The sequence below is a fragment of the Pezoporus flaviventris genome, unplaced genomic scaffold, assembly GCF_033815535.1.
Source record: "Pezoporus flaviventris isolate CSIRO_AGI_PZ_B2104156 unplaced genomic scaffold, CSIRO_AGI_Pfla_v1 ptg000001l, whole genome shotgun sequence".
NCBI lineage: Eukaryota > Metazoa > Chordata > Aves > Psittaciformes > Psittacidae > Pezoporus > Pezoporus flaviventris.
The window spans coordinates 46,499,415-46,512,448 of NW_026892549.1; the positions used below are offsets into that span (position 1 = coordinate 46,499,415).

The window sequence follows — 13,034 nt, forward strand, 5'->3', positions numbered from 1 at the left end:
AATTAAACTGGGCTCAGCTTGTGCTACATCACACTTTACCTTTCAATCTTTACATGTCTCAGAAGTGACACATCCCCTTTAAAAAAAACAAGCCCTTTCCTTGGAAATGTCATTTGTACAATCAAAGCTCACTACTACTCTTCAGTTAAAGGAGGGAGAGGAGTCTCTAATAGTGTTTCCTAATACTTATAGCTATAAAAGTGTACTTTAAACTTCCTCCCACCTCAACCAGATAACAAGCTTTTCCTTCAATCAAATATAATTAACTTCACAGCACTTCATTAAACAATTCCTTTCAAAACCAACTCCCCCATGAAATGAGAAGAAATCAACATTCTGCAATCCAGCCAGCATCCTGGCAAGTCAGGACCCTTAACTCTACTAACTAGTGCTGGTGATCGCATCGAGCTCTTGACTTGCCTTTCTATGTGCCCACCACAGCACATTCTTTAGCTGCAAGGTCACTTTTAAGAAGGTGATTAGCCTTCCTTGTTTGGTACAGGATGAATGATGCTCTAGTGCCTGTCTAGACTGAAACTTGATGGAATGCAGTTACCTCTGCACCTTGTATTCCCACACCTCACGGAAGTGAAGTGAAGCAAGCCCTGGTGTTATCAATTAAGAGCTGAAACTAACTGCTTTATGTAATTGCCACAAAGGAATTTACTATCAGATTCCATCGCATACGTCATCCTAATTTGTTATTATACATTTCAGCTAGAAGTAATAACAGTGTGTATATGACATTCCTAGATTATTTTTAACTGGTTGCAATTACATGCTGAAAGCAACATGTTGGTAACATAAAGGTAAATTCATTACATCCTTATTCTAACCATCCTATAAAGAGTAATAAACCCAAGGGTAGAGAAGGGTGGGCAAATCTAGGAAAAGAATCAAGACACAAATATCTTGTCCTGTAATAACACTGGTAAACATCCAGCCAAGATGTCTACTTTTGTCTGCAGAAGCGGGGACATTGCAATAGGTTTACTTCTCTGACAGTCTCACTAAAACACCCGAAATGTAAATCTGTACAAATGAATAAAGTACTCCAAGCACTTGGATACTAAAAAAGGGTGGCGAGATTTCACCAGTATCTTGTATAATAAGCATTTGAAAATAGAACTGTACTGAACTTCATTGTCCCACACTGATTCTGGTTTTAAGCTTACAGCATGTAGACAAAAACATGTGAGAAAAGCAATGCTGAGAGGCTCATAACTGGCATCATGTCAGCACAGAAAGGGAAAAGTGACTTGTGTATATTTCCATTTAAATACAGAACATTCACCTAAATTTTCATTTTCCCCTCAGTAATCAGATACAGGAAATAAGTTAGCTGAGACAGTAAGAAGTTCAGTATTTACAATTAACTTTAATTAGAAGCCTGGCTAAAGGCTGTCGATGTCTTTTGTTTGGTTTTTATTTTGCATTATATGCATGAACATATTGCAGGAAGACTGGAAGTGATATATAACAGCGTCATTAAATGTACGTCAAACCCTGGTGTCTGAAAAACATGGGTTTAACTACATTTTAAGATTTGAAGTTGGCAGAAAAGATACGATATGCACGACAAATACATGAAACCTGCCAGCAAAGAGGAGCTGTATCTCTTCTTGTTAGCAGTAAAGCAACGTTAACACTTAAGTACTATTTGTAAAACTCCATAGCCATTCAATCACTTACACTAAGCATTACCTAAGACACTGCACTGATTTTCACAAATATTTAATAACAATTTTATGGAAGGTTAAATCTAACCAAATGCAAGGAGATGAAATCATAAAAAGCACTGATTCTTCACAAATTCTTATTTCAGTGAGTACAACTGTGGATTATTCAGGTTCTTTGTATGAAAATACACTAAGTAAAATTCTGCATTATTTGCCACATGGTTTTTTTTAAGTTAAAATTTTAGTTTTCATTGGTTTCAAAACACTCCCAGAAGTTCGAGTGCAAATTCGTGCTGCTATTTTGACAGATACTAGCTACGCACCATGCAGTTCAGACACAATTCCTGGGGACATATTCTGGATTTACTGGCAATTCCAGATGCTTTCTCAGCTAGTGCAAGCTTCCTTCTTTATCAGAACATACAGAAGAAGTAAGTGTCACGCAAATTGCTCTGTGTGCTACACATAATTCACCATTCTTCTCAACTGGTTCCCCAATTTTAATAAGAATCTTAACTAACCGTGGTGCTTTTTGACTTTTCTGCCTCTCTTCTTCCCCGATTATTGGATCACCGACTCTTTTCACAGTTTTGCTTACACCATGTTAAAAGCCCATTCTTTATTCCTCTGCATACCTTATTATGTTCTCAGCTCAGCTCTTTTGTTACTAACCCTTCTCCCACCCTTCTGAAACCAGCTGAGAAAATCAAGTTGTTGTCCATGATATCACTTTGACAGTATCTGCCTTCTTTTGCAGACATACGCTTGCTTCAAGATGAAGGACTTTGTTTTGATGACTGCTTCAAAGTACATGACATCTGAATAGCTGCTTTCACATTTAACCCTTCCATTCCTCAGCAGGACCCAATCTGACATCCCTTTTACTGCATTCCGTCTTTAACTCCTCTAGATTTCCTCAGCGAAGCGACTTATGCTAAGAATATGCTTGCTAGTCTCATATATTGTAGCACTAGTTATTATTCAAGTGTCTTTGAACTTTAGGACCTCACTGCCTTTTTATTTTTTCTTTTCTGCACATGGGAAAGGGAGAAAAAAAAGAATTCTAGCATTCTCAAAGTGAAACCATGGATTTATTATATTATTATTGTATCACTATTCTTCCTTATTTTACACACTTTCTCCCCATTTTTAATTCATTTACTATGTTGTGTCACATGTGGACTGCATATTCCTGTGCCCAAAGGCTGCATCTTCAATTCTGGGTAGCATTATATAGTCTGCATACAGAAAAGTAAAATAGTAATTAGGGTTTCATTTGTTTTGCACACAAACATTCTATTCCACTACTTCTTAAAATAAGGGAAGCTAAATTTGCTGACAGCTTCATTAATGGTACTACTTCTCTGACAGGAAACAATAAAAGCAAAGAAAGTCTCTCTATTTGCCATTTAAGATACTCTAAGTTTGTACTGGGAAAAAAAAAAAAAAAAATCAGGAAAAAAACATTGACTAGATTTTGAATTCTTAGCTAAAACAATGTTAAACAACTGTGGCCAAATAATTGTGTTCTGCTGCAACAGCATTAACTACTACAGACTAAATTTAACTAAAATTTAATTAGGCCAGATTCATCTTCGTATAACTAAAAGAGAAATTATTTAACAGGTTCTGGTAGAATCTGGATGTAATTAATAAGTATAAAGTTTACCAGTCACACAAAATAAGCTGTTTATAAGGACTTCTTGGAAATTGAGAACACCAGGCAAACAGCTAATTTGCTAATATTAAAATATTAGGCTTTAACAGTGAGGCAGATTGGTATGCTCACACATGTATACATACACACATATGTATCACAAGTCATCTTCACTGTATCTATGCAACACACACTAGAATTAGGGATTTGCATTATGTTCTATATAAAAAAAAGTTTAGAGAGAGATCCAAACACTGCTACAGTGGGCATGAGGAATGATTTACACTACTGTTTCCACATCTTTTTTTCACTCATTTAGATTCACTGAGTCACTCATCCCAGCCTGCAAAGCAGAGTAAGAATAGCGCAAAAGGCTGGAACAAGTTCTTCCACTTCTCAGCCGAGTCCTACTCAAATACCAGCAGCAAGCCCTGTGAGACAGGAGTGTGTGCCCTGGACCCAGCGCTTGTCTCCTGTTACAGCTGGCACAGCCCAAGCCTGTTTGGCTATTTCAATCATGGCAGCTGCTTCAGCTGCAGCTCCCAGACCTAGGCCATTACAGCTAGAAATAAAGGCAAGGAACTTTAAACATGCAGACATAAGACACCAACACCATGGTGGCATCCAGACAAACTTCATTACAAGGTTCCTTTTATCCTTCTGTGATTGCAACTGAAATTATTTTCATACAGAAAGATTGTTCTTGGGCTAAGTGCCTGCTTTGCATATATATGGCAGCACCACACTCTAACTAAGAAGATAGGTGCTGTAATTTCCCTACTACAGTCTTAGTTTTCTTCAGATTACTATATTGGCTCTACATATCATGTATCAGACAGCTAAATCTAATGACAATTTATATTTAATAACTGGTGATCACAAACCTACCTAATCTTCAGTTAAGAAGTTCCCTTGCCTGCAAATAAATACAGAAAAATAACGTCTACTGTTTAGGTTTTAAACAAACAAAAGGACTGGCAAAGTTCAACTGCATAGCATGACCACACAAAGATTTTTGCAACTTAGAAGGCACAGGAACACAAAGCCCCCAACAGATTTATTGACTTCTCTCTGAAGGATAGCATCAGAAGGAAGGATTCATTTTCAAGTAGATTAAGAAACAAACTAACTACAATAGAACCACACCATGACTAACAAAGGCAAACATCTTTTAGAAGTGGACAACTAAACAGACCCCTGTAAGATCATTTAATATAATCATTACTATAGAAAATAGCTGGAACAGTAACACGACCCATTATTTTTCTTCAGATGTTTGTCAACTCTTCACAAATTTCAAAATAGCAATGGATTGTGGATTAGTTTCACTTCTTGGAAAACCTAAGTAAGATTCTCCAGTAAGGATGGTCTAGGAGTTTTGCTCCAAATATTTGTACCCATGCCCTCTGATTGCAGAAATAAATCATTTCACTTTTAACAGAAACCAAGCCAAACTAAGTCTGATAAGGCAAAAGCAAGAGGAGCAGAATATGTTTAGTCAGTCATTCTTGTCACTGAACTACGTTAACACTTCTCACACCAGGTGAAGCTGACCTTTGTGACTTATGCAGAGGGAAATGTACTTCATGTCATGAATGATGAGCTGCAGATGACACTGCCAACACCAGATACTTTGATATTAAGTACTGCATTCTCTCCTGTATAACTTAAGGAGCCCAATTAACATATATGACATACTATACTTACAGGCATCTCAAAAAAAAAGCCTCTTACCATATTTTCTCATTCTGCTTACAACTCAAAACAGAAAAGTATATATAGCAGAACAAGGAGTATAAATGGAGTATCAGCTTTTGGCTAAATGTAATAGTAAGCTGCTGTGCAGCTACCTAACCCGCTTGCTGGTAACAGTACAGCAGCTCAGAGGTTCACTATACCACTAGCTGTGTCACTGTCTGCCATTTACTCCAACCCAGAAGGTTGCCTTTCCACTAGTACTGCTTAACACAAATAATAAAATTATTTTAATGCGCCTCACAGATTCAAGCAAATACAGTATGTAACAAAACAGTCAAAGGGACCACAGGAAAAGCGTATATTACACCACTGCTGAAAGAAGATCATAAGGAACTTTAATGTATGGGATATCTGAACTAAAGTAAGTTTATATCACGATAGTCAATTAAATCCAGTTTTGAAAGTGTGAAAAATAACGCATACCATAAACTCCAAGTTACTCATACACACTGTGAAGTCGTAAATGGATGACAGCCATCCAGTAAAGTGATTTGCACATTGTTTTGGAAGTTCAGTTTAAAAGATTGCCCACTACCTCGTCTCAGAAACATTAGCTGTTCCACACCCAGCAGGCTATTGCCTATAAATGTGCCCCTTCTCCCATACTTCTTACCCAACTCCCACCCATCGCACAGAAGGGATGCCCAGTTCTCCCCGAAATCTCTTGCGGCACGCAAAGTGAACAGAAGACTAAATATACTGTGCCTTGTCCAGAGCAGTGTATGCACCAGCATACTTGCCAGGATCCCTGGCAGCCACTTCTAAGCAAAGGGAATTACCTGGTCTGAGTTCTGCTCTGTTTCCCCCTTGGGAAACCTCTACCTTGAAATGGTCTCCTCTATTCAGTTCCTAATTTGCATTAAAACAGTAGCAAATTAATCTCTGGAGAGATGTGAAAGATAGCATCTTTCACATATGGCAGAAATTGGCCAGCAGATTCAAAAGTTAACGGTGGAGATGGAAGGGTTCACAGATGGCAATGACAGTCTTCTGTGTCCAAAGTGCCTATTTTTTCCCTTCCTCTCTCACAGAAATAAGAAACAAAAGAAAAAACACAAAGTACTGAAAGTTGCAGAAGGTAGACACTTCAAAACAAAATATGTGATTTTGCTGCAAACCCAAGAATGATGACTTGGAATAAAATGCCATCACCACCCAAAGACCTTGTGGTTTCCAAACTCAGGAGAATGAAGCAAAACAAGAAGAATGAAGGCCTTATCTAAATGACTAGAGGTCTCATTCATTCTCATAAGACAGAACACAAAAATCTCCAAAACTGCTACCCACAACTATTCTTTCTTTCTTTCCCCCAGCACAAAAGCTTCATTCCACCACATAACTGCAAAGAAGTCTGACAAAGTTAACACACTATCTCTCTCTGGCTCTCTAACACGCCTTGGTTTTCATCCCACTGCAAGCCAGATTGAATCCTTCATCCTTTCCAATCTCTCCTGTCTTGCTAGCCTTTCTTCCTCCTGGTCACACACCCAGACCAACCTCAGCTATCAGACTCCACTCCTGCCGCTCAGACCAGCTTCCAGCTCTGCAACCACCAGCAGGAGGGTACCGTCAGTAATCAAAATTTTAGGAAGAGCACAAGTTTTTAAATTGCAAAAATTTCATTTTAAAGCATTGATCATCACCTCAAGCTTCCCACTGCAAATTCCTATAGCCAAGTTTGAGACACTAGCCTTCAACACACAAACTTATCAGACTGATGTTCCCTGCCAAGTGTCTGCGTGTGTACTCCACACTACGTGTCCAGATGCATTGCCACATATTACTTTAGGTGTATCTTAAACAATCTAGCATTAGAATAGAAGGGAAAAAAAAAACCCTACTACTGTTGTATTATGAAAAACATGATCATTAAGCACTATAACAGGACAAACTACCTAGACAGACCGCGAAATCCCTCTTCACTGGAGATTTTAGAGATGTTAGGCAAACACTGTTATCTGTACTTATGCAACCAGACCACAGAGGAAACAGAAATCACTTCCAGTCTTACACTTCTGTGAATTTATGGTTCAGAGAAAGAAAAAACAAGCCCAGAACAGTATCAACCAGAAAAAAAGGACCCCACAAAAATCAGTTTGAGTACTGAAACGTTTGTGTTTGGAGAACAGTTCTTCCATTTCACTTACTTTTAATTCAAATTCAAGCAGTGAGCAGTTCCACCAAGTCTACAAGCTTAATAAAATAAATGCTTAAAACTGCTTGTAAGCTATGCACAGATGCCAGTCATACCCAACACCAAGGCTGTTTTATTCAGGGCATAAACACTTTGTTCCAAATGAAACTTTACACATCATTTACAGCCCTGGCTGGGGAAATTAGATTCTGCTCTGAAAATGACAGCACATATTCATGGTGCAGCCAGACTGAGTCCAAAACACAATACAGCTCCAGTGACAGTAAGCCACGCACTCTATTGGTAGCAATAAAACATTTCTGAAGAAACCGAAGAAACCTAACGTACCAACATTCTCATTCCTCTGGGGAGAAAAGCAGGGGAAGGTGGCAACTGCCAAGCAAACAATGGCACCAACTATACAGACTATTGAGAAATACTTTAGGAACATAAAAAGGCGGGGGCACAATGGTGTAATGGTCAACAGAAGGTTTTTTAGAGATCATAATACATGCTAGAGAGATGTTATCAAAACAACCACTTTATACAAAGTTCACCATAAGAATTATAAGAAACACAGCTCTGCTTCCCTTTTTGTCCAAGGTGAAGTGAATTTTGCCTTCCTTCATCAGAGAAGCATAGGCTGACAATTTAGCCAACCCTGATTCTTTTGAGGGTAAAACCATTCATACTGAAGAGAGGTACCTGTGCCATGTGTCAGGGCTTGAAATTTGGGCTCCTTGGCCATTGGATAAGTGTAGCTTCCACTTCCTCACAGGTTGTGCCTACACTGCACAGTGCAGTACAGAAGTACGGAGGTTTGCTTGGAAACTGGAAGAGCTTAGATGAAATATCAGAGAGGTTCATACAGGCTGGTTTACCTAATGGAAAAAAGGCTCTTCTCAGTGGGGTAAATGGCTCTGTGCAGAATCCTGCGCTTTCAGAGCCACACTATTTCTTTACACAACCACACAGTTAACGAAGCCCTAGTCTGGCATACAGGCTGCACTTGTATGTGTGGTTATCCATTAAGCATACCAGTCGTGTTCCTCAAGCAAACAGTCTGTTTCCATCTGCTAGGCTAGTATTTCTGAGACAGCTCCCAAGTCAAACAGAAAAACAAGTTTAAATTTTATATTACATCTGAATGAGAAGCAGAAACTGGGGTGCGGTTAAAAAAAGCCCCCAACAACCCTGTTTAATATGCAAGATACAAAAAGTCAATTACTAATTCAAAACGGTGAACTAGAAAATCCTAGTTGAATAGCCAAAGGAGGCTTTCCCTCATGTCACACAATTCATATTTCAAATTAATTATGTTGAGATACGAAAGTAACTTTAAGTGGCAAGACAGAATTGGATAAAGATGCTTCAGTTCACTCATTTCAATTAATAATTAAAATATCATTAAAAAAAATACTTCAACCTCTATCTAATTCCATTCACACTGAAAATCTTGAGGCCCTGCTGAGCCACGCAGATAGAGACTTATGAAAAGATTCCCAAACATAAAAGCATATTCTGTTTGCTTTAATTTTCACTTCATACTTTCCGCAAACAATTTACACATTAGACAATGGAATGCTGTCTACCCTGGGTATGTATAAAGAAGGAAAAGTGGTTTAGTACTGCATATCACACAAGGCAATCGAGTGAAGCAGGGAAAGATTGTATCTTTAATATCAAGTCTACACAAACACCCAAACAAAATTCTTTAGCAATACTGGGAAACAGCTGAAAGGTTCACCAACCATCGCTTCAGGTACAACCCTCAGGTACAAGTAACACTGAATTAATATGAATCCTCTAAAATATAAGGGCATGTAAATATGTCTCATAGTTTTAAAAGGAATATCTAGAAAGAGGCATTTCAAGTAATTTGAAAAATAAAGAACAAAGTAGCACACACCTTTTTTTTCCCCCAATATAATTTTTTAACCCCCTCAAATTTTTACCTAAAATTAGTATTGGTAAAATATTCTCACTGTAGTGTTTCTCTTTACAAAACCTAATATATGATCTAAGTACAGAGCTACCAGATACTTATTAAGACCTGGATTTTATGGAGGAAGCCAATAATACTTCCCCCTTAATAATCATGAAATAATTCTGAATCCAGAGCTAGTTCTTTATTGCATCTTCAATTACAAATGTGAAGGAAGAACCACCTTCTTTTTCTTCATTTCTATTCCAGATTATGAGTCAAACTGTCATCTAAGCCTCACTGTTCAGATTTTTTTTTTGTCATCATCTTTCCTTTCCTGCCCATAATAAGCCCAGGTCTTCGTGGAGCTCTCTCCCCAGGGAGGTCCAGATATTCTCCTCCAGACAGAAATTTACAAACCTGTTATGAAAATACTTTCCCCTCTGATGTCATGACTTTGCATTTATAAACACTCAATTCTATACACTGCTGAGATACAGTATCCATTCACTAATCAGAAGTAAGAATTGGTAGGGGGTTTCAAAGCTACAAAGGCAGCATTTTCACTCTGATGGGAGCATATAGTTCATACTCTGGGGGAGGGGAAGAGAAGAAAGAGTGTTGGCTCTTTCATGAACATAAAAGGGCAGAATTACACATTAGTGTAGCTTCCCCATGTATAGACATATTTTTTTCTGAAATACAGTGTAAACTTAAAATCAACCATTAGTTACTTTAACTAAAGCTTAAATCATTCGTGTAATTACTTTTACAGAGGATTATGAGCAAGGCTTTTTTAACATGTGGATTGTTAAAATTTAACAATTAAGAAATAAATCATAGTGGGAAATTACATTCCTAGTCACAAAACAACAAACAAGCTGGCATCATTAATACCCTTTTAACAAGGGAAAACCAGAACTGAAGCACCAAGAATACTGTTGCCAGGTCAGGATTGAGGTGGATTGTCAAAATCGTGCAAATGGGCTCGTACCACACCTGCCCAGCCCTTGGCCTGGTTCAAATCCCTACTTGCTCCTTTAGAAACCCTTCTCCAGCAGGGCAGAGAAATCACTAACTCACCAGACTTTTCACAAAGGGGAAAAAAAGCCTACACTTGTTAAAAATCATATCTGAAAGAAGAGTTGAGATACTGAGCATTTTAATTAATATGTGCTTTAATCCTGAGATTTTTGACCTTCAAAAGTCCCTTCCTCCAGGAAAAAAAAGGGAAAAAAAAGGAAATAAAAAAAAAAGAAAAAAAGAAACCACTCCACAGAAACTACCACAGAGAGACGCTGCAGACATCCGACTAAAATAATGGCAGTCAAAGGTCAGGATGATACAGGCAGCATCAATCTTTTCATTTAAATATCTTCCTGAGAGAAACCTCTTAAAAAGCAAAGCAAGAAAATCAGGAACTATCCAGTCAGAGGGATGAAGAAACTGCCTAAACATGTATAATTTACAGGATTTTCCTAATGACACCAAGTATCTTCAACTTTGACAAATAATTCCAGTTTAAGACCTCACTGATGGAAACTGCCATCAGCTTGGTGGGTCATCTTAGCAAGATGCAGCAATTTTCTTACAAAGATTCATTTATGAATTATGCACATTAGATTACAAAAATAACACTAAAAAAAAAATTAGATCCCGATTAGTAAAAAGACACGAAAGTCCTAAGAGTCTCCCAAAACTGCTGGGAAATTCACACTTTAAAGAGCAATCGGTATTAGTGCCTAACAAAGCTGGGTAACACTCAGAAGGCTCCAACATGCTAATCTTGTCACCATGACAGAAAACCAAAGGATGCCAGACAAATACACATCTCTCCTGCAGTATCACGGCCAAACATCCTACATAGCCGACACTGAGCTTCCGAGCAAAATTAAAAATAGGCTAGAGTGTCCAAAAATATGAATAAGGACGCTCTTAACATGCATGCTTCCAACTTCTTTTTTAGAAAAAGAATACTCTTCAAGACCTTTCAACATTCCTCAATGGAGTCTTGTATTACCGTTCTATAATTGTGATAGGAATACCCACATTTCTGCTTCAGATCCCTCTTCCAAGAAAAGGAAATGGTATAAAACTGCAGCACATGTTTAAGGCCCCTAAAAGCACCAATGGTGATAAAATTAAAAATGGCTGTGCCCAAAGATCCCACAGCAAAACGGGCACAGTTCTGCTGACGATTAAAATATATATTAAAAATTCCTGCATTACCTTACAAAGGGCGAGGTATGCAAAACAAAAAGATTATGTATTTTTCCAAAATTGAAATAAGTTCTTAGACAAGAGATGCAGATTTAGGCAAAGCATACGTCTTGAATGCGGGTCATTTACACAATAAAGCAGGTTTTATTCTCCGAGACGCTTAACATATACCGGGATTTCGAAAACTTTATCGGGCTGGAATAGATGCACACCACTTTATAAGGAGACCCAGATGTGCCCGAATACCAGCCGACCCCACCCCCATCTCCCTCTGCCAAAATGGCCAGTTCGTTACACCCACTGGCTACTTACCAGCCGCAGTGCTGAGCAGCAGGGTGGCACTGGAGAGCAGGAGCACCAGCACAAGGTGCTGCAGTGAAGCAGTCATACCTGGGGAAGCCGAGGTTCGAGGCAGGACGAGGGAAAAAAATTAAAAGAAATAAAAGAAAGGGGGGGTGGGAACCCGACGAGAGGAATTTCCTCCTTCTTTCGCACAGCCTTCCTCAACTCTCTCGGTTTACAATCCCGTCTGGAAAGGCAAATGGCAGATGAGAGGAGCCGTCTTCGCTCTTACTCCATTACACCCGCCTGCCTTCATGCCTGGGGAGTCGGCACGGCTCCGCGGACCCAGGGGAAGCGCCTGCTCCTGCCTCCCAGCCCCGAGGCATGTCCCCCCGCCGGGGAACGGCTGCACGCTCCCGACCGAACTGGGAACCAGGCTTATTTCCCACGCAGCTTCACGATATCGAAGAAACAGCCCGGTTGAGGAGGAAACATATCCAGACGCGAGCCCGCGTCTACAGCAATGTCAGTCAGAGCAGCCCTCGCCGGCTGACCGGGGCACGGTCACGACAGGCTCTACGGGCTCACGGTAAAGCCGCGTCCCATCCCGTTAAAGGTCTCTGTCTTCTCACCGCCCCTGCTCTCTGCCTCACGCTCCCGGGAAGGCGGCGGCGATACCCTCAGTCCCTCCGAGGCGAGGCGCGATCGGATCCGCTCTCACGGCGAGTGCTGCGCCTGCATCCCGGCCCATCTGCCTCCCGCGCCGGGCGGGCTCCACCGCGCGCCCCCCGCCACAGAAGCGACGCCACCGCCGGTCACCCCGACAAAGGTGGGGCCCGGATCGCGGGGCTGCGGGAGCGAGGCCCCTCCTCGGCGACTCCAGCTGCGAGGGCACCCGGCTGCCCTCCGCGGGCGGGAGCGCGGCCGAGGCCCTTCCCCGCGTCGGGGGACGGCGTTCCCGCTCCTCCGCCTCCCTCCCCGAGTTTCCACAGCGCCAGGCAGCCCCCCGGCCTAGCCCGGCCTCCTCTAACCCCTCAAGTCTCCGCTCGCCCGAGGAAAGGCTCAGCCCCTCCGCGCTGCCAGCTCCGCGCCGCTCCGCCTCCTTCCCCTGCCAGTCGCCGGCTGCGGGCGGGTGCCGAGGGCCGGAGGTCCGCTGCCACCGCCCCGCCGCGGCTCGCTCCCCCTCCCGCCGGCCCGCCCCAACAGCACCAGCGGCCCCGTCGGCTCCAGACACAAAGGGGAGTCGCTCCAACCGCCAGCCCGGCCCGGCCCGCCGCGTCCCCCGCCGGACAGGCCCCGCCCCGCCGCGGCCGTCACATGGAGGGGCCGGGCAGCGCCCGCCCCCTGCCGCCGCGCCCCTGACCATAGAGGTGGGCCTCC

General features: G+C 41.4%; 1 protein-coding gene across 3 annotated transcripts in view; it reads right to left on the bottom strand.

Moving 5' to 3' along the window:
* Positions 1 to 12,756, bottom strand: part of BMPR2 (bone morphogenetic protein receptor type 2) — a 104,536-nt gene extending 91,780 nt beyond the window's left edge. For 2 of the 3 annotated variants that reach the window (XM_061456081.1, XM_061456088.1), the window contains exon 1: positions 11,685 to 12,756. In XM_061456081.1, coding sequence (XP_061312065.1) covers positions 11,685 to 11,760 — 76 coding nt within the window. In that variant the 5' untranslated portion in view covers positions 11,761 to 12,756. The remainder of the gene's footprint in view (positions 1 to 11,684) is intronic. The other variant, XM_061456071.1, reaches the window with a different exon arrangement.
* Positions 12,757 to 13,034: the final 278 nt, after the last annotated feature.